Genomic DNA, 22212 nt, shown 5'->3' with positions numbered 1-22212 from the left:
GTCCACATAGCTGTGTGGACCATGGTCCATGTAATAATGAAGCACCGACACATGGGGTCGGGCACGATAGATTTGGACCGTTAGTTCGAAGTGTTCGGGCCGAATGAAACTCTTACGAGCAATTGAAGCCCAAAGTAAGAAAATCGTCCAAGAAAGCATGTCACATTGGCACTCTATTTTGGGCCAGTCCTTATACCATAGACCATGGTCCACAATGCATTGTGGACCATGGGTCATGGTTGATACTGCAGTTGCGTTGAACTGATACTGCAGTTGTGTTAAAAAGGGATTGCAGTTGCGCGGAACAAAGGCCGTGTCATCTATCTGAAACTGCAGTTGTGTTGAACGGATACTGCAGTTGTGTTGAACGGATGAACGGTCTCTGTTCTGTGCAACTGCAGTTTCCTTTCAACACAACTGCAGTATCTTTTCAACACAACTACAGTATCCTTTCAATACAACTACAGTATCAGCTATGATCATGGTCCACAATATAATTTGCGATTTTGGGCAGCAGGGTTCCCAAGTCGGCCGAAAGATAGGAGGCGACTGTGACCGTCAAATTATTGCATGGACCATGGTCCACACAGCTGTGTGGATTAAAAATAAAAAATACATTATTTTTGTACTGAAGGTATATCATTTTTGTACTGTAGGTACATTATTTGATAAATACTATCAAATAATGTGACGGTAATAATGGGTTACCGGATATGTAATCTGAGTATTATTGAAGTAAGATGGTACAGTGTTTGAGTGCAGTGCTCAGTGTACAAGTGAGTTTAGTATGTATTTGTCTAAGTTCAATTGTCGTAAGAAGTGTCCCCCCTCACTATGTGGTTGTGAGCCTTTTTATTCCCTTCAGCTCAATAACGGAGCATTGATGAAGAGTTGATCGTTGGACATCAGTACCTGAGGTGTTGAATGCTGAGGAGCTGAACGTCTGTCATCAATGCTGAGGAGCTGAACGTTGGCCATCAATGCTGAGGAGTTGAACCGTTGAGCATTGATGCTGAGGGGTGAGGTGTCTTGGGTGCTGCCAATAGTGTGAGGTGTCTTGGGTGCTGCCAATAGTTCCGGGTCGGGTACCCAATTACCCTGTCATAATGTACCTACAGTACAAAAATAATGTACCCTAAAATAATATATCTAAAGTACAAAAATAATGTACCTTTAGTACAAAAATAATGTACTTTTTATTTTTGGTCCATGCAATAATGATTGACTATGACCATTGGATGATGCCCAAGTCATGTGGAGGCCATCCAAATCGTATGCAAGTTGTTTAGGACTAATATAAATAATCAAGTACTTGTCTAGCTTAGAATATACTTTGTTCTCATTGTAATAATCAAGCATTCAATAGAAAAATACAAAGTTCCTTTGTCTCTTTCAAATATTATCTTTGTTTCCATATTCAATTTATCATTAATCTTGTTATTAGATTAATTAATTGGAATCCCAAATTAATTCTCTCTATCATATACAATTGTAAAAATATGTAATAAAATTCTAATTAAAATTTTGCAAAGTATAAAATATACGGAGTAGTTTATAAACTTTAAAAATTTTATTAATTCAGAATTTTTATTTAAATTCGACTGAATTGAGTCAACAATCCAAAAGTGGGAACAATACTGAGCCGGATAACATTCTAATGTGGACGGCTAATGTGGACGGTGGACCACCGACCCGACGAGTTCATATAGCAATAAACAACAATTAAATAACAATTATGATTTTTTCTTCTACTACTAATAATAATAATAACAACAATGGTGAAAGTCCTGGTGGTGACCCTCAATAGCACAAAGCACAAAAACTTTGAGCAAGATGCATAATTGGGTATTGCGCCCAGAAGAAAGAAATAAATAAAACCTTGTAATTCCCTATGTCAATGTATTCATGATAATGACCGTGCACTATAAGCTCAGTGCTCTTGTTCTAATAAATTTCTTAATATTATTACAACATTTTCATAAATATGTTACTCAACCAAATGTCCAATAATTTAAATTTATGATTTTATAAGAACAAAATTAAGATTATACTTGCTGAATATTTTGGACTCATTGTTAGATATACAATCCAATTTGAGATATATGAAGACAATTGAATCCATAATATTTAGTAGAGTATCTTAATAACCTTTTTCCAAATGATCTTTCGATTGAAACGTTGTTGAGTCATCACAATTTATCTCATTCACCATTCTGATGAGTCAGAACGTGAGAATCTTTTGAGACAAATAATTTCTCATTTTGTAAGGAAAAGGATATAATCAATGAACACTCAACTCCTAGGACTCCATGTTTTTATATCACTTACCAAACGCTCAAAACTAGTATAAGATGAACCACCTTCAAGGATGCTTCTCTTGGCCAATTCTCCCATTTTCTTAGCCTCTTGCAAGAACTCATCTTTCCTCACTTCCATCAACTCTCTAACTATTCTCTCAATCGTCACTCGATCACATGTATCTTTCATGTCCAACCCTAATCTATAAACCGCTTCGACAAACCTGCTATTCACTTGTTGGTCCAAAAAGTACGGCCAACAGATCATAGGAACACCCTCGTACACACTCTCGAGCGTCGAGTTCCATCCGTTGTGGGTTAAAAACCCACCAACTGCTGAATGAGCCAATACTTCCTCTTGCGGAGCCCACCCCACTATGTACCCTCTCTCCTTTGTGCCCTGGGTTAACTCCGCCGGAGCCTGACTCTCCCAGTCTTTTCCGGCGACGGAATCCGGCCGGATGACCCACAAGAATTTTTGCCCACTATTCACCAACCCATACCAAAACTCCATTAGTTGATCCTTAGTCAACGTTGCAATGCTCCCAAAGCTAACATATATCACAGATCTCAATGGCTGCTTATCTAGCCAAGCAATGCAACTCCTGTCCTCTTGCCACAAGCTACTCGACGCCGCCGGCGATGCCGTCGCCGGCGTTTCCCCGGCGAGTAGCTTGGTTTTCAGGTGAGCGTGGAGTGGTCCGATTGGGTAAAGATTTGGACAAACTGTTCGAATTTGGCTAAGTATAGACCCATCTAGCTCTTCAAACGTGTTGAGAATTAGACCACGTGCACGTGAATTAATTTGTCCCTCCGTTTCGTACAACCGCACGTTTGGATCGGAAATGTCGCCGGCCCGGCAGAATCCCGGCAAGTCGCGCCGCCGGAGAAAAGTCTCCGTTCCTGGAACGTTCTTTATGAGCTCATCCAGATCATTCCCTATACGATATGATTAACGAATAACGACCGTGAACATACAACTCAAGAAAAAGTGAATTATACGGAGTATTTCATAACATCAAGTCAACGTTTATCTTTCCTTAATCTCTCAGAACAAAACCAATTTCATAGTACGAAAATTCCAAGAAAAGTTCATACCAAAATCATTGATTATACCACAATTTACAAATATTATCAAATTAAAATCTTAAAGTATTCAAATTTTTATTCAAAAATATCCTCTACGCTTTAATTTCTTACTTAATAAAGTTCTCAATTCTTAATACTTCTCCAAAATACTTCTCCAAAATGTTCAATCCACAATATGAAGATTCTCACATTTGACCCGATAAAACATGTGAAAAGATGTAAATCATAGTAACTAAATGTGCACAAAAGACCTGTCCAATTTAAGCATAATTCGCTCACTTCTTCTCTTAAAATATTGAATCTCCAACCTCAAAGGGCCCTACATCCCAATCTTAAAGAATATATAAATCAGGATAATTTAATGGCTCTACAGACATGACTAGATGTTGATGCTTACAAAGGACCTGCCCACTTTAGACACCATCCCGTACTTACTTAATAAGGTGATTTGATGGAAAATTATGATCCGTATTAGGTAAGAATTGAACATTTAAGGTTTAAATTGAAGAAATTAATAATTGAGAACAAATTAATTTGTGAATTATGACATAATCATTAATCAAGGGATATTTGAATGAACAGAAGAACTGACCTGGGAAGGGGATTTCTTGAGATTGAATGAGTTTAGGGAGGCAAAAGAAGATCCAAAGACAAGCGGGGCTAACAGTCCGAGTAGAGACAACAGGAATCCCGACATCATTAGCAACATCCAGAGCAAATCCCAAGATCCCATCAGCTATAACGCAAGTAACGGGGCCTCGTATCCCGCCGTCATAGCCACACAGCAAGTCCCTGAACACCGCCTTGCTCTCCGGCGACTTGAGCGAGTCAAAGATCTCGATGAACTGATTTCCGTCGCGCGGGTGGTCGGCGGGCAGGCCGTCGGCGATGGTGGCAATCTGGAAGCCCGGGTAGCGGCGGAAACGAGAGTGGATGTTGGCGTAAATGGAGAGGCGGCGGTGGATGTGGTCGGTGAGGAGGAAAGTGACGTTGACGCCGGCGAGGCAGAGCAGCTCGGCTAACTTGAACATGTTGTTTACGGGGCCTTGAAGAGGTAAAGGGAAGATGAGAAGATGGGGTGGGAGGGGATTTCTATGCTCCATTTTCTCTGCGATTGTCTTCTTCCTCGCAGCTCGATCGATTGATGGAAGGTTTTTCTGTATTTGGAGCTTTCAAGATTAACAATGGTGTGATAAGATTGACCTTCACCAACCTCTCTCTGTCTTCTTACAAATACACGTGTTTCATAAGATGTTCAATATTTTAGAAAGGATAATAAATTGGGAAGAATTTTTTATTTACTTTTTCAAAATGTTATCAAATACGTAGTATAAAAGATATTATTATTAATTACGAGAGATAAAATTTTCTATTTTCTATTGTAATAATCATAAATATAAGAGGAAGGCATGTCGCAACTCGCAATTACTTCGAGGTAAAAATATAAAATACATTATGAATAAGAAATTTTAAATTTGTTTTGGATAAAGTTGAGTGATCCAAATCAATCCATTCATACATGAATCATGATAGTCCACGCCTAGCAAATTATTTTGTGGACCATGATTCGCATAACTGTGTGAATCATAAATGCAATATATATTTTTAATATATTAAAAATATAATATTTGTGTACTAAATTTATATTAAAAAAATCTCATGTATTTTCAAATAATGTATTTTTATGTACACAAATAATATATTTTTTATTTATGGTTCATACAAATGTTTGGACTATAGTCTAGGGAATAATGATGGTATACCACTTGCCTATTTCCCACTTCCTTTTCCCCTTTTTAACAATGTAATTATTAATACAGTGTAAATGCAATAGGATTTAACGCTAAATCATATCATTAACACCTTGGTTAATACTAAATAATCAATGCACAACCCAAATGGGCAATCCCAAAACTAGGTCGCATCATTTCGGTGGGAAAATGCAATAATTTCATTCGTAAAAAGTTATGACTTTATTATATAGGAGGGAGTTTATTACCAAAATGATCCATCGACTATTGTGAAATTACCAATTTGGTCCTCAACAATTTTTCATGACCGATTAAGTCCCTCGACTTTGAAAAATTTAACCAATTTGGTCATCTGTTTATTTTGCCGTTAAACATCCGTTAAATCGGGACCAAAATGGTAATTTTGCTATAGTCAAGGGACCAAATTGGTAATTTTGCTATAGTTAAGGGACCATTTCAGTGAAAAATTAATTACCAATTTAGTCCCTTAACTATAGCAAAAATACCAATTTGGTCCCCTGACTATAGCAAAATTACGAATTTGGTCTCGATTTAACGGATGTTTAACGGCAAAATAAACGAAGGACCAAATTGGTTAAATTTTTCAAAGTCGAGAGACTTAATTGGGGACGAAAAATTGTCGAGGACCAAATTGGTAATTTCGCAATAGTCAAGGGACCATTTTGGTAATAAACTCAGGAAGATATGAAGATTTAGAGGAAAAAAATAAAAAATAATAAAAAGAAGAAGATAGAATAAGAAGAAGAAGCAGCAACATACATCCAACACAAAATGATCAATATTATGTGTATTTATTTAATTTCTGCTTTTTTTTTTTAACATGGCACACGTTGATTTAATTTATTTAGAAAAATTTGTCTAAAAATTTCAAAGTATAAATCACAGTGACTTATTTTTTAGGATCGTCCATGTTTACTTCCACTTTTTATAATTATAATAAGATATTATAAGAGAATAATACCAAACATTGGAAGCAAACTTCTGTTTAGTTGAGATAGATTGAGGTATCTGAGTCATTGATCCTTATCATCCTTCTTTTATTATTATTATTATTATTATTATTATTATTATTATTATTATTATTATTATTACAATTCCAAGGAGAGATTAATAATGTGAGAATAAAATGGTAATTTAAATTTTACTATTTGGTTTGCAATAATATAATTACTGAAAATTGTAATTCCAATTTTGGTATACATGGTAATTGAAAGAGAATAAGTAGTACAAAGTCTAAAATCAAAATAAAAAAACTCCTAGAATTGCATAACAAAAGCAATAAAATAGATGAGAGAATTTTGAAAAAATATATTTGATTGAAGTTGGCCTACCGATTGACGTTCTATGTTGATAGTAGAAGAAGAAGACACACTATAATCGAAAAGAGATGTCAAACATCAATTTTAGGTTTTTAAAAAAGGTGGATAATCTTGTCTCAAAGTTCTTTTTTCTTCCTAAAATCCATGGAATTGAAATACCAAGGGGGTCGGGGTCATGGGATTCTAAACCAAACGCCCGATAAATGATCCTTTTCTTTTCTTTTTCTTTTCCTTTTCCTTTTTTTTTTATTTTTTAATTTATTGAAGCACAAAGAGCTCGAACTGGTATAATCACTCCATGCCATTAGAGCATCTACATCTATGATTTATATGAAGATAATGTTAGATTTGATGCTTACATGGCAAGTGTGAGAAGAAGAGAGAGAGGGTGTGGGGATCAACTGCAAAGAATGGGGATTTTAGGAGTCCAAGAAAAAGAAAATTACTATCTGTAACGCGCACAGCAACGCCTGCGGCGCGCCTGATAACAACATTAACTATTTTTTTTAAAAAATTTGTTTTGTTTTTTTTTTAATCCCTACCCATTTTCTCTTTCCTAATCACACTTACAAAAACTCATAAAATACCGCAAAAAAACTCAATTGATAAGGATGCTCTTAGACCAGAAGGTCATTGGCCAACATTTATTAATGATTGATATTGAATCAACTCTCTATTCTTTTATTGTATAAATTAAAGTTATAATATATATATATATATATATATATATATATATATATATATATATATATATATATATATATATATATATATTNATATATATATATATATGCATTGGAAACAAAATAAAAATTAAAAAACTACAAGAATAATTGTACTATACACAAGTTTTAACTTTTTTCCATGTAAGAGTATAAATGATTTATCCTCTTGTTTTGAGTGCATAAGAGCATCCACGTCAATTTAGTTTTTGCACAATTTTTTAAAAGTCAAATAGGAGAGAAAGGAGTGACAAAGAAGAAAAAAAAATCAACAGATGCGCTAGTAGGCGAGTGCACTGAGCGCCTGCTTTTCCAACACACTATTATTGCAGCGAAAATGCTTTGTTTTCCTTCCTCAATCAGTCCTGACAAAAATACATATCTTGCAGGAGTAAAATTTCCCCAAAAAACCATGCCCCCTTTTTTTGTATTGTTTCAAAAATTTACCAAAATTCATTGGTGTGGTTGCTCTAACATCATATATAATATATACCGCATCTATTATTATAAATAAATTTTTAAAAAATACATTACACAATTCTATACCGTGTCTACTATTATAAATATAAAAAAAATTAATTACATTTTTAGTTCTAAATTTATAGGTTGCAGTAAACTTTTAGTTCTTTTTTATCAGAACATCTGCATTTGGTCATATATACTATTACTGTGGCATGACTAGTTTGGTCTCGGTCAACAAAATTGTTGAAATGTTGTTAAATACAAAGGCATTTTAGTCATTTTATACAAAGTGTGTTGACTGTACTATATTTTTTATGTTTAATTTTTAAAAAAAACCCGTACGTATTTGAAAATCAAAATTCCTTTGTATTTAACCGCATTATTAAAACTGTTTTGTTGATAATGACCAAAATTGATCATACCACACTATGGCCAAATATGAATGTTTCAATAAAAAATTACTAAAAATAGACTATTACATATAAATTTATAACCAAAAATGAAATTAACTCTAAAAATAATACATTATAAAATTGAAACTATATATGCATGTCGTGAATTGAACAATCCGATACCATAACCATGAATTACTATGTATAATATTTATTTTTCAAGATATGATAAAATTTAAAAGGTCTTAATCCTTGTACAACAAAGTGCCATCCTTTCAGTTGCATATTAACAAATATAATGCTATGAAATAACTATAGAAAAAAAAAATTAGTAAAAATCAGCATAACATTCAAAAGCAAATCAATTAACACACCACAAGTGTATGTATTAGAGTTGCAGTTTCATCTTCTTTAAATCCTCAACCAATCTGTCCAAGTTACAATGGGAAGATCCATGTTGCATGACGGCTTTCCTAGCCAACTTCGCCATCCGGTTCGAACATTTCGTTAACTCATCTCCTCTCACCTCCATTAAATCCTTCACCATTTTCTCCACAGTAATTCTGTCACACATATCCTTCATATCCACTCCGTTCTTCCACACTTCCCCGACCAGCCGACTGTTGACCTGCTGGTCCGCGTAGAACGGCCAGCAGATCATCGGCAGGCCCTCACAGATACTCTCGAGGGTCGAGTTCCACCCGCTGTGGGTCAAGAATCCCCCGACAGCGGGGTGGACCAGGACTTCCTCCTGGGGAGCCCACCCCACCATGTACCCATTCTTCCGGGTGCCCTCGATGAGCTCCGGCGGGATGTGGTCGTCTCCGACGACGGAATTCGGCCGGATCGCCCACAAGAACGCCTTCCCGCTGTTAACTATCCCATACCAGAACTCCAAGAATTGGTTCCTTGTTAACACCGTCATGCTTCCGAAGCTAACATAGAGAACGGATTTCAATGGCTGCTCGTCCAGCCACGCCATGCAGCTCCGGTCTTCTTCCCACAGGCTGCTTGAGGATCGCCATGGAAGCTCCTCTTTGGACCTTGAAACCCTAGCTCTCAGGTGGGCGTGGAGGGGGCCGATTGTGTATAGATTTGGGATGTGTTTGCGGATTTGCGCCAATGCAGATTCTTCTAGGTCTTCGAAGGTGTTGAGTATAAGCCCGTGGGCTCTTGTGGTCCGAAGGGTGGCTAATATCACCGACAGAAACCCGCGATCCGAGTATCCGACAGATCGGTGGTCCGGCAGAAGCTCGGAAGGTCTCGTAGCCTAAGAATATTCTCCATCCCTTCCACATTTTCTAGCAATTTGTCCATGTCACTTTGTTCTGCATAAAGTAAAATTCCAATCCAAAATAAGCCTTATTCACATAATAATGTGTTTAGTTTCAATTCAACTAACGCATTTAAATTTTTTATAACTCAAGTTTTCATGTTTCGTGATACTATATCTTGAACCTTCTAAACTTGTTATAGGCTCATAAAGAGATAAATCAAGCTAATTTAGTTTAGAAATTCAACACCAAAATATATACATTTCTAGATATAATGAGTTCAACCCTACACAAATCGAAATCAATGTTCCTGAGAGGAATCCAATCCAAACACAGAATATTTTTTCACTTTTAGTAATTCCACTTTTGTGATTGACATTTTCAGTTATATAGTAATTAAGTATCTTTCTTTTTTTTCAACTATTAGTCCTACTTTGAAGTTAGTTACCATTTTTAGGTCCTATTTGGTAACATAATTAGTTTAATTTATCAGTCAATTTTAATTTAAGCATTTAAAAAGAAAATGCTATCAACTAGTTAAACTCACTAACCCAATCAGCTAACAACTATTCACCAAACGCCCCCTTAATCAACTTGTTGAAGGCTTTGAAGCACAAATAGTCGATCTCATAACCTCCCATATAAGGGAGTCACTATGCCATTTGAGTACAAGGTGCTTGGCCATTGAAAAATAATTAATTCAATAAAAAATCACTGAAATAACTAAAAGTGATAGAAATTTAAAATTAATATACTAATAGTGAAAAAAAAAAGGGAAAATGACACTTTTTCCCCCTATGTTATGTGCATATAGCACTTTTCCCCCCTGTGTTATTAAAGTGACACTTTTTCCCCCTGAAATGTTAAATTGTCATTGTTACCCTTAAAAATAATTATTTCATTTATTTTTCTTCTCCAACAAATTATTATTTATATGTATGGATGATCACGATTCGGTTCGAACCTAACCAAACACTGTAGCAATCATATCGAAATAGTATGGACGGTTCTGGTTACGATTCAGAACCGAAAATTTTAAAATTAAATAATTGTTGAACCGTGAACCGGAACTTAACTACAGTCATATATAATGAAAATAATCAAACACTTATTTTGATAATTCGGTACGGTTCGGTTCCAATTTCGATTTTAAACCGCCAATCAAAACTTATGTATTTATTTACTACGTATTTATTTTTATAATTTTATTTCTTATTTAAAAAATAATCTAAATTTGACAATTATTTTATTTTATTTTTTCGGTTCTGAATCGTAACCGTAACCGTCTATACTATTTAAGTTCAATTGCTACCGTGTTCGATTAGGTTCGTATCGAACCGTGATCTTCCATACATATTAGTAACAATTGATTGGAGAATAAAAATAAATGAAATAGTTATTTTAAGGACAAATATGTCAATTTAACATTACAAGGGAAAAAACTACCACTTTTAAAATAACTAAGGGGGAAAAGTGCTATAAGCATATAACATAGGAGGAAAAAGTGTCATTTTCCCAAAAAAAAAAAAAGAGGTAGTAGGGAACTATAATCACAAATATTACAAAAGTCAAAAGACTAAAAGAGAAAATTACCTTTTGTTTAAGATTAAAAAAAAAAAAGAAAAAAAAAAAAGGTATAATACGCTCAACCAAGAAAATAACAAAAATGAAATAATTGCTAGGGTAGAAGAATCTTTTGAATGTGTATACCGTTTAATGGAAGATCACCGGATTCAATGAGCTTAGGGACACAGAAAAACGCCCAAAAACAGCTAGCGCTGAACGTACGGAACAAAACGGTGGGAATATGGAGCTCATTCCCAACGTCAATGGCGAAGCACATGATCCCGTCCGCAATTATGCATGTGACAGGCGGCCGGCCGGGGGACTGGAGGCTCCCGGAGGCCAACATTTCCCGGAACCGCGGCTTGGTGACGGCATTGATGGAGTTAAATAGGTCAACCACCCGGTCACCAGTCCTCGGGTGGTCAGCCGGGAGCCCGTCGGGAATTGTTCTGAAATAGAAGTTCGGGTAGCTTGAGAAACGGATGTGGAGATCGGTGTAACGGAGGAGGCGTTGATGGGCAAATTCGGAATTGAGAAAAGTGACGTGGATGGAGGATTCATGGCAGAGAAGCTGGGCGAGGCGGAGCATGCAGTTGACATGGCCTTGAACTGGGAAAGGGAAGATGATAACGTGGGGAGGGAGATGGGAAGAGGATCTTTCATCCATTATTCGGAGTAATTAAGGAATAATTGTCGGGTGAATTTTTAAGGTAAGGTGTGGTGTCTGGCAGGGAATGAAGTAGTGTTCGTTGGTGCAGTTTAGGTGTGGGGTTTATATAATAAAGAATCGAGAAAGTTGCATGGGATCAAGAAAATGCAATGGACATGGGGTTTGGGTTGTTACCTTCAAATAGGGAACAAATTCAGCAGCTTGGTTTGCGTAAATGGCTACTCTTGTACCTTTAAGAGGAGTCGGGATTTTGAATCATTTTTGTATAGAAAAATAATCTTATTAGCACTTTGTTTCTTAATCGGGTTGGCCCAATGAAAATTGGGATTAATTGAGTATGGTGATTTAAAGGTGTCTCTTACAGTTAGGGTATGCTCATGCCACGAGGTGGCCTGGCCAAAAAAAAATATAAGGAACAAATTTCGGTGAAAAATCCCCATCTAGGTGACCTTAGCCGGCAAAGAATTACAAAAAAAGTCTGTTAATGATTACAAGGACGTAAATCCGTTTGGATTGTCCATAGCTGACCGGCTCGAACTAAGAAGGTCAATATGTCACTTTTGTTGAAAGTCAAATTTGTAATTTTGTGGTTTTCAAGTTAACAACTTGACCAATTTAACTGAGGTTGTACCTGTTTTTTAAATAAGATCTTTTGAGGCATTTATAATTTTTTTTTTGAAAATAGGCATTTATAATTTGTTTGATCATAGGTTTCATATGTTTCCAGACTAGCTGTCAATTCGAAGGACGTAGACTTCATTTTGTTAATCACGTACGTAAATGTTTTGTCGCTGGATCCAGTTAATTCTCAAAAGGTTCAGAAATTTTTAATTTTTTACCTTATTAGGAAATAATTCTACTGTATAGTGAAGCAAACTCTTGTGGATATTGGATGGTGAACTACAGCAACGTATCATTTTATAATAATATTTATAACTTTTAACATCTTTGAAGAGTTTAAACCTAATGATCTTTACTGATATACGTCAAAACTGTTCATCTTAGATTATGTAGCCCATTATCTTTGTATTCTTTTTCACCTCTTTATTAAAAATAAATAAATGTATACCAAAGAAAAAGTGTGTGAAAGTTTTGTCAATCATACACTCCTTAGAGAATTGTTTTCCCAAATTAGGATATATGGAATTTTTTTGGGTAAAGGTAATGAACAAAATTTATAGTCACTATTTGAAAATATACACTGAAAAACTCTACTCGATCCTGTACGTGTAATAGAACGTGAATCAGAAATATATGATTGGGTTGTTGTTATTGGGTTCTACTATTGTTGCGATGAGAAAATACTATATTATTGATGAGGTGGCCGCCATTGTTGGTTGTAATGAGAAGAAAATCAAAGGTGGAGAGTGTAGTGGTTGGAGGTAAAAAGGAAATTATGGGTTCTCTCATGGAGGATAATATTGGAAAAATAAGTAAAGTTCATGATTGAATTAAGCAAAATTATTTGTTGAGGATTAAATCGAGAAATTCTACCAAAGTCGATGACTGTTTTGGTAATTAACTATGATGGTATAGGCTCATCAAACCGTCCAAGAGACAGTGAAGACATACAACGATTCAGTCCATGAAATTAACCTAGTGCAAAGTCATTAGAAGATAATTAAGACAACGGTACGTTACACTTGAAAGGAATGACAATCCTACAATTATTTTTTATTTATTATTCTTACTAGTTTTTCACGCGCATTGCACAAATAGGATAATGTACGATGTTTATTTTTAAATAAGTACTTCAAAGTATATTAATACAAGATTGCATATCTAATTGAATGTTGAATTTATTTATTTAAATCGGTAATTCAAAACATATGAATGCAAGATAATATATTAGAGGTTGATTATAATTGTCACTAAAATAAATGTTTGCAATTTTGTAAAAATGCTAATTTAAATACTTAGTCTAGAAATGGTAGTATAAATAAAGAGCAAATACCAATTTTGGTCCCACGATTATTAGCAAAATGACAATTTTGGTCCACATGTTTAATTTATACCAATTTTGGTCCCACGACTATTGTTGTAATATCAATTTTCATCCACGACTATTGTTTTACCGCCAAAATTCATCGCACCGGTCACCCATCCATTTAAAACGTGCAAAAATCTAAAATTGTTAAGGGTATTTTCGTCTTTTTCAACTTAATATCCCAAATTAAGCATGAATAAATGGATTTAAGTCCTAAGATCGATCAAAATTCGCGGTTTTCCTCCTCATTTTACCTTAGCTCCAATAGGTCTTGATCTCCCGGCGACTGATGGGTCGCCGCCGGTGAAGCTTGCTCTAGGAGCATCACAGGTCAAGAAGCCCTCCAAGATTCTATGTCATACACTTCCTCTCAATCATCCGCAAAAGTTTATACTAACGGAATGTGTGGTTATTTAATGGAAGAAAATAATATAATAGAAGGTAAATAAGAAAAATCAAAAAAATTTACTAAAATCAAAATAATATGAACCATTCGTTTAAGTAAATAATTACTACCAATATTTTTTTCTTCTCCTTAGAGTCCTAACTTTATTAGTAGTGTATGTATGTATATATATATATATATATATATATATATATATATATATATATATATATATATATAGTATGTAGATAGATTAAGTTATTTTTAATTTTAAATATTTAAAATATAAAAAGATTTTATTGTAAAAATTATTATTATTATTATTTTTATTATTATTATTATTATTAAATGTGATACCTACAAGTCCACAACCCATGTCAATAGTAAGAATCGGAGATGAAAAATTGGTGATTGAAGATGGTAACAAGGATATGTTTTCCTCTTCTGTTGGCTTCTGTGAGACCAAAAGCGACGAGGATGAATTCCTTGCTAGGCTAACTCGTTTCTTCACTTGGTGGGTTTATAGTTTTTTCTATTGTTGCTACTGTTGTTTTTTTTTTTTTTTTTCCTTTAAATTTGTGAGTTAAAAAATCTAAGTTATGTTGTGTGTTCTAAGTTTTGAGGATGAAGATGACATCCTTCTTATTTCTTGACTGTAGCATTTTCTATTGTTTTTTTTTCTTTACTTTTAATTTGTGATTTAAAAAATCTGCTTTGTGTTTGTTGTGTGTTTTAAGTTTATGGGACCTTGGTTTGTTAAATATGGAAAAAATTTAAGGTAACTCTTTCTCCATTAGGGAGAATATAGGGATGAATTGATGATTTTGGCTTTTAATTTAGAATAAGTTGGAATTAGCTGATTTAGATATGCTGCTCCAAGCAACTTTTTAAAAATAAATTTATTTCTCAATAAGCTATTCCAATAAACTATTTTACCAAACACCAATTTTAGCTATTTCACTTTGACCAAATTAACTAGAAAATAGTTGATGAACCATTTTCCAAACATTCCCAATAACACATGATCAAATATTGACTATATCTCAATTCACCACCCACTCTTATCCAAGAATAATTCAATCCATTTAGATGGATACTTCCAGATTGAATGGAAATTGTCATCCCTAAAACCTATAAAGTCATCCCTAATAGTGGTTTTTGAGAAAGCAAGGATGATGTGGAAAAGAGAGGGTGATGAGAGAGAAGAAATAATGTGCTTGCAAGGGGAGGAGTCTTTGGTCTGACAATGTGGGCCCTGCGGGGAAAAAAAGTTGTGCAACACTTACTCGTTTAGTGCAACTTGAGCGCCTAGCGAGCGTGTGCATTAATGCACGTGCCCCTAGACACACAAGATCTTCTTGTATTTATTTTGTGTTGTCAGATTTGCTTCTTCTTTTTCTCTCTCCCTCTTTCCTCTCATCTTCTATTTTCTAGTCACACTTTAAAAACTATCTAAAAATCACAACTATTAAGAATGGTCTAATACATTGTACATGACCCAATTTCCTATATTTGAATTGTGAACTCTGCAGAAAAGAGAATGGCAGATTGTAATTCTTGAAATTTGGTATTCCCTCTTCTGTTTTTGCAACGGTTATATTTTCGACCGTTGCTACGCTACGCAATTTACTTTTAAATTTTGTCCATAAATACCCTCTTTTCACCTTGTATTCATCTGCATCATTTCTCTGTTCATTTCTTCCTTCACATTTGCATCTCAAAATTTTCCCTTCTCTTTCAATTGCTCCAAAATGAAACGATCATTTAAAGATTTGTCCAACGATTCAAATCAAGAAAATCCTAACGTTCAAAATAATCCCAACTCGTATCCGCACCCTCAAAATAATCCCAACCCATACCCACAACACTCTCAAAATTACCAAAACCCATACCCACAACATCCTCAAAATCACCATAACCCATACCCACAACATCCTCAAACATTCCCGTTTTTTCATCTGTATCCTCCTAATTACTCAAATCTTTCGCAATACCCTCCCAATTATCCATTCTTCCCACAAGGTCCTATGTATGGAATTTCGCCCGTTAATGGTCCGTCGATTGGTCAAGGTACTCAAATTTTACCAAATTTATCATATAGCCACACACCATCCACCAATGTAGGTAACACCTTTGAAGAGGATGCCAATGAAGTCCACACCCATCCAATGGGGCAAATGGCTTTGAAGCAAAAAGGCAAAGAGCAATCTACAAGTGATGATGAGACTATGCCAAATGTGGTGCCAAAACAAGAGCACCACTATAAAGACATAGATAAAATGCAAAAGGACATCGAAGAAAGAAGCATGCTCTTAAAGGAATATGACATCAAGATGGCAAATAACATACTAAATGACATTGAAGAAAGAAATATCTCCATAAGGGAATATGAAATCATGATGAGAGATACATCGACAATGACAAAAGAGCAGCTTAGTGTACATCAAGCATATTGTGAGATAACCAAAACAAGGTGGTATAAAAATCCATAGTAGTCATTATTTTAACTTGTAATGTATTTATGTTTCATTTAATTAAATATGTAGTTCTCTTTTATATTCCATGCAATTCTTGTTTATTTAAATTTGTACTACTGACGTGAGAAGTAAATTATTGAAATATGTAGATATTTAATTTACCACCGATATTCATAGGTAAAATACTAAAATCCGTAAATATTTAAATTGTACACCCACCATATTGGGTGTAACTCTCACATTGCGAGTTTCAGGACTCGATCTTGTATTCTTGTCCACAATTTGCTACCTAAGAATCAACCAATTGAGCTGTCAATGCAGCTTATTTTGTTATTTTCTTAGGATGCTACATAATAATAACTGTGATTTCTTTTTTTCTCTACTATAATAATCTTGATTAGTTAAAATTTATAGAATATTAGTCCTCCCATTCAACTCACATAACTCTTTTTTGACTTATTAAAGTAATTAGTACTCCTACCGTCTCATTTTATGTGTCCGATTTAACTAACGAGGCTTAACTGAAATAAATTTTCATAATATTAAATTTAGTATTAGTATATTAAAAATGTATATTGTATTCATGGTCCATACAACTATGTGGACGATGGTTCACCAAATAATTTGGCCAATACAGTTTGCCCATTTCCTCTAATGGACTTGAAATTTGGCTGAGCAAGCCCAAACTGTGCTAAAAAACCCATAATGTCATTGTGGCCCAATTTCCTTTATCTGAATTACTAAAGCCCAAATTGCATGTTTTTGCCTGCCATACTTACCAAAGCAACGGTAAAAAAACGGTCCCATTTTCGACCGTTGCATTGGTAATGCAATTATTATTATTATTTTTAAATTTCAAATGTTGCCTATAAATACCCTCCCTCAGAGTCTCACCTTCAATTCTTCATCAATTTCTACTGATCTCTATCTTCATATTAAAATCTCATATTTGTTTTGTCATTTTTTCAATAATGGAACCACCATTTAGAGATTCATTCAACGATTCAAGTGAAAAACATCTTAATGTCTAAAACAATTGCAATCCAAACCCGCAATATTCTCAAACTTTTTCATATTTTCAACCGTATCCTCCTAATTACTCATATTTTCCTCAATATCTTCCTAATTATCCATACTTTTCACAAGGGCCATATGTTTGAAGCTCCACCGATTAATAGTAACGCCATCATGCCGTCCATTGCCAAAAGTTCTCAACTTCCGTCAAATTCATCAAGTAGTCACGCGTCCTCCACGAGCGTAGATGAAGTGGAAATCAGTGAAGTCTACCCTCATCCGATGGGGCAAAATGTTACAAAGTGGAAAGGTAAAGGAGCGATGTACAAATGATAATGATGTTATGTTAAACAAGCTGAAACAACAAATAAAACGCATGCAACAGTACAATGATAAAATGAAAAGAAGAAGAGATATCGAGGATAGAAAGTTTCTCATAAAGGAATATAATGTCTTAATGAAGAACACATCCACAATGACAAAAGAGCAGCTCGGTTATCATCAACAATATAGTGAGATGATAAAAAGGTCCTGGAATAATCAAATGTCTGATAGTAGCCATTATTTATTGTAAGTTGTGAGATGATCTAATTTAGTTTACTTGTTGTAAAGTATTCCATGCAATTCTTGTTTTATTTGAAATTGTACTGCAAATGTATCCACTTCTCTTTGCATTACTGTTAAATTTTAATGGATGTTACTTATAGTTCATATTGCATTGTGAATCTTGATACAAAAATTCTGTACATAAACACATTCTGTATTCTTATAGTTAACTATATATATATATATAGAAATGTCTCTACGGTCTATATGTACAAAAATGAGCAGATCAGATAATAAAAATTCAAGATCATCATCATATAAAGCGCTATTAAATTTGCTATTATTCATGATCTTCTTCATCAATGGCAACAATCTTGACCCCTTTTCCCGAGCTCAATTTCCCACTACTCGGCCGGAGTTTCGCCGCCGCCGGCAGCCGGCTCCCGATCTTCGCCGCCGGAGTTTCATCTTCCTTCTTCAAATCACTGGGGGGCAAGAAACAGTCCATGGACAATCCCTTGATATTGAAATCCACTTCTTCGATGCTCCAAACCTCCTCCATCCTCGTCCTCGTCTTCTCCTCATCGTTTTCCCCGAACCGGAACAGCGACACGGCGGTTCGGCCGGCGTGGGCGATGTTGACGCCGTTGATGGTGCGGTAGTCTTGGATCGTCGACTCCATGGTGGTTTCCCAGAAGATGTTTCCGGCGCCGGGGGATTTGATCTTCAGGAGATGGGAGTCTTCGAGCTGAACCAATAGACCGGTTCTCTGGCTGAAACATCCCCAGAGTGTGTGCCGGATTATCTCCACGTTGCTGCTGCTTCTTGCTTTCAGGCTTGGGGCTTCTGCTTCCAGCTTTAGCACGAAGCAATCTTCCTCGTTCACCGTCTTCTCGCCGGTGCAGATGGAGTTCGAGAACAGATTTGCCGTTGATCTTGGATCAAGACCCTGTTTCAAAAAAGGTGATACTTTCACTATCCTGATGGTAGTATGAAAAGAAAACTAAAAATTCACAAGAAAAGTAAATCCCATGTTATCCATGATAGATTTAAACCAAAAAGGTAAATAGGCATCCCATTAAACCGACGTAGATGAGGTTAATAAAAGAAGGTTAATATGCCACTTTAGCTGAGAGTTAATAATCAACAGTCTAACCGACTTAACTAGAGTTGATATAAGAAGTTAACTAAAGTTGATATAAGAAGTTAATAGGTCACTCACTGAGGGTTGAACTCGCTATCCGTTACTAAGTCAATAGCCTAACCGACTTGATTGGAAATAACTAACTACTTCTTGAAAAATTGGATTGAGAATTCGAAATTAATATTTTGCATAATACAAGCAGGGGCGAAAAATACTATGCTAACTTATTGGAGTAAAAATTCAGATTGTCATGTAGGATTTTTACCTAAAGAGTTGCTATATTGTTTGCTGGAGTTGTTATATCATATCAGACAACTAATACTAAAATGTCCCACCAAACCACTGGAAAGGGACAAGCCGTACAAGTTTGATTAACAGTTTTGTTCAAACCCATGTGATTAAGCTGACTTGTAATGTGAAAAATAAAAATCAAGATATTCACATGAAGCAAACAATTAAAGTTGACTTGATTAAGATAATTGAATGTAGGCAGAATCTAATTGGAAGGCTTATTTGAGTAATGCAATGGAAGCCACCAGCTGTACAAGGTTCACATTGGGGAATCAAAGTTTTAGCATTAAAAAAGCATTAAACAAAGTTGTCAGTTGAGATAATGGTAATCCAAGTAGGCCATAAAAGATGGTCTGTTTAAAACTCCTCTTTTGAGTCAAAAAGAGAACACACAAACTCATGAGCAGGTAGATTCCAAGCACTTGGACCCTCACCAAGTGTAACAACAACATGGTAATCACCAAAAACACCAAAAGAATGTTTGCTTGTCCCATCCCTAATTACGCATATTTTATGTATCTGATTCAGTTAACGAAACTTCATTAAAGTTATTTTAAATTTAATTTTTCATAATATTAATATTTAGCATTTTTTTAGGGGAGAGAAGTATGAATACACTTGGCAATGGTCAAATTGGGGGATTATATAAGTCAAAAAAAACCCTCATTTTCATCTAGAAATACTTAGAAATTCTATGCAACAAAATCATACATCTACATTGTATTTCTATTAATATGTACTCAAATCAAATTTGTTAAGCACAAATGACAACACATCACATAATAAATGTATTTAATTTTCTCAAATCCTAATGGGATGAATTTGTAATGAATTTAAGTGACGCGTAAACTGGTTCGAAATATTTTTAAACTAGTTGGAATAGTTATAGTGACAAAAAAGATGGAATCACCCACACTAGACTTAATAGGATTGTAGAGGATAAATCATGATGACTCAATTAAGTAAAACTCAATCAGTGATCTCTTATGATTAATTGGGTTGTGCTGCATATGCGGACAAATTTGAATAGTTCTAAAAATGAATTTTTTATTTGTGAAGACAGAAACTCGTAATCACTATCTCGGAAGTCGGAAAATGAAATTTTGATAGTAGAATGAAAGAAAATGGTACCTGCAAGGAGCGGCGAAGAGGTCTAGGCGGGCCGCGGGAGGCGTTGGAGTTCTGCCATGGAGTTTGGCGCCAAGCCAGCTTGCCATCGCAGCCTGCGCTGATTTTACAGCCCGAAACCACAAGCTCCAAACTCCATAGCCCAGGTCTCCTCTGCCACAGAACAAACCCTCCAACTTCACCCGCCCCATTTCTCACGCTCTTGATCTTCATCACCCTGCCGCCCTCAACATTAGACCCCAATCCATCGCCGGATATAAACTCCGACGCCGCCATCTTCACCTTCCCCATCGCGTACATACTGTCAATCGCATTCATCGCAGTTTCCCCTCCCGCCGCCGCTATGTACTGGTGCACTATGTACTTCGCCATCGACGCCTCCTGCAAAAAAAAAGAGTTAAATTTTATAACCATCTACTCTCACAGGCAAAACATCAAACAGGTGTTAGGCAAGAATTTCTCGGCGGGAATTTACAATGGGATGATCGTTGATTTTCCCGGCGGGGCTGCAGGCCTGGTGGGAGGGGATCGGAATGGGGACGAGAGGAGCTCCGACGACACTCAGCAAAAGCTGAATCTCGGCGCTCCGGCCGCCGGGACCGGATTTCTCCGTCTGGGGTCTCATCCAACATTTCATCGTCTGCCATGACTTGTTCTTGCTCGCCGGAAACATCTCCTCCGGGATTGGGACTTCTAGAACCGTCTCTAGCCCATCTTCCCGGTCCAGATTAGGGCACAGAGTCCTCATCCCACAATCCTCAATCTCAGGAAGAAGAAGAAGAAAGAAAGAAAGAATTGAAGAGTCTGGATTGAAAGGCGAAGAAGAAGAAATAGCAGAATTTGAGACACCAACCGACGCAACCTACGAAGACGTGGTTTCTTTGTCTGTCGTGACCGCACGCTCCCTCTCCTTTTTAAAACATGTACGGAGTTTTTTTTTTTCTTCCTGTTTTAACTGTAAACTGTCTTTATATATAAATATACATACAATTCCATGGAGTTTTCTAGGAAAATCATAAACACAAAACAAATGAGTAATGAGTCTCGAGATGATATTATTAGTTTAATTAAATATGTCATCACACACGTTTATGTTATTTATATTTATTATTAATTATTAATTCCTTATGAATTTATTGATCAGTCACAGTTTGATCGAGTTGTAAAAATATAGAAAAAGATTAATACAAATAAAATTATTTAGAGATTACAAATTAATCAAATGATAAAAAAAATATAGGAAAAAATTGATGCATATAATATTACGAGTATTTCTCGAGCCTACATGTGGATGGTAGAATGTATAGTTTTAAATGTCAGAAAATTCTATCATGATCATATTTTAATTGAGTATAATGCATTTGGCATGAATCTAATTTTAATCAAATTGAACAAAAATTCAAATTTATGGTCAATTAGATTGGGAGTTCATTCTAAATTTTAATCCCTTCCATTAAAGAGTTTAGAAATGGGTAAGGTTTATACTAAATGTGAAAAGAATGGAAATAAAATGAATTCATCTTTGAAAAAAAGGTCAAATCTCAACCGCTAATATGGAAATAAAATCAACATCTTAATATTTTTCCTGTGATGATATCTTTTGACTTTTGAGGAATTTTATTCCCTAAAACAGAAAATTGAAATTAGTATATAAGTTGACAATTTCTTTTTTATTTT

The 22212-nt window shown here is 35.3% G+C and overlaps 2 protein-coding genes and 1 pseudogene across 2 annotated transcripts; all 3 read right to left on the bottom strand.

Annotated features, from left to right (window-relative positions):
* Window positions 1-1864: 1864 nt before the first annotated feature.
* Window positions 1865-4619, bottom strand: LOC116021246 (7-deoxyloganetic acid glucosyl transferase-like). The gene is made up of 2 exons (XM_031261862.1): window positions 3979-4619; window positions 1865-3236 (listed from the first exon to the last, which is right to left on the bottom strand). Exons 1-2 carry the CDS (start codon window positions 4487-4489, stop codon window positions 2293-2295), a joined length of 1455 nt encoding a protein of 484 aa, XP_031117722.1. The 5' UTR covers window positions 4490-4619; the 3' UTR covers window positions 1865-2292.
* Window positions 4620-8441: 3822 nt separating this feature from the next.
* LOC116019653 lies at window positions 8442-11560 on the bottom strand (annotated as a pseudogene).
* Window positions 11561-18106: 6546 nt separating this feature from the next.
* On the bottom strand, window positions 18107-21447 carry LOC116018833. The gene is made up of 3 exons (XM_031258842.1): window positions 21011-21447; window positions 20539-20916; window positions 18107-18921 (listed from the first exon to the last, which is right to left on the bottom strand). The coding sequence occupies exons 1-3, from the start codon at window positions 21281-21283 to the stop codon at window positions 18313-18315; spliced, it is 1260 nt and encodes a 419-aa protein (XP_031114702.1). The 5' UTR covers window positions 21284-21447; the 3' UTR covers window positions 18107-18312.
* Between the last annotated feature and the right edge of the window lie 765 nt (window positions 21448-22212).

This window comes from Ipomoea triloba, chromosome 5 (genome assembly GCF_003576645.1).
Source record: "Ipomoea triloba cultivar NCNSP0323 chromosome 5, ASM357664v1".
NCBI lineage: Eukaryota > Viridiplantae > Streptophyta > Magnoliopsida > Solanales > Convolvulaceae > Ipomoea > Ipomoea triloba.
Note: the sequence above shows the minus strand (reverse complement) of the source record. Positions and strands in the feature narration are given on the sequence as shown.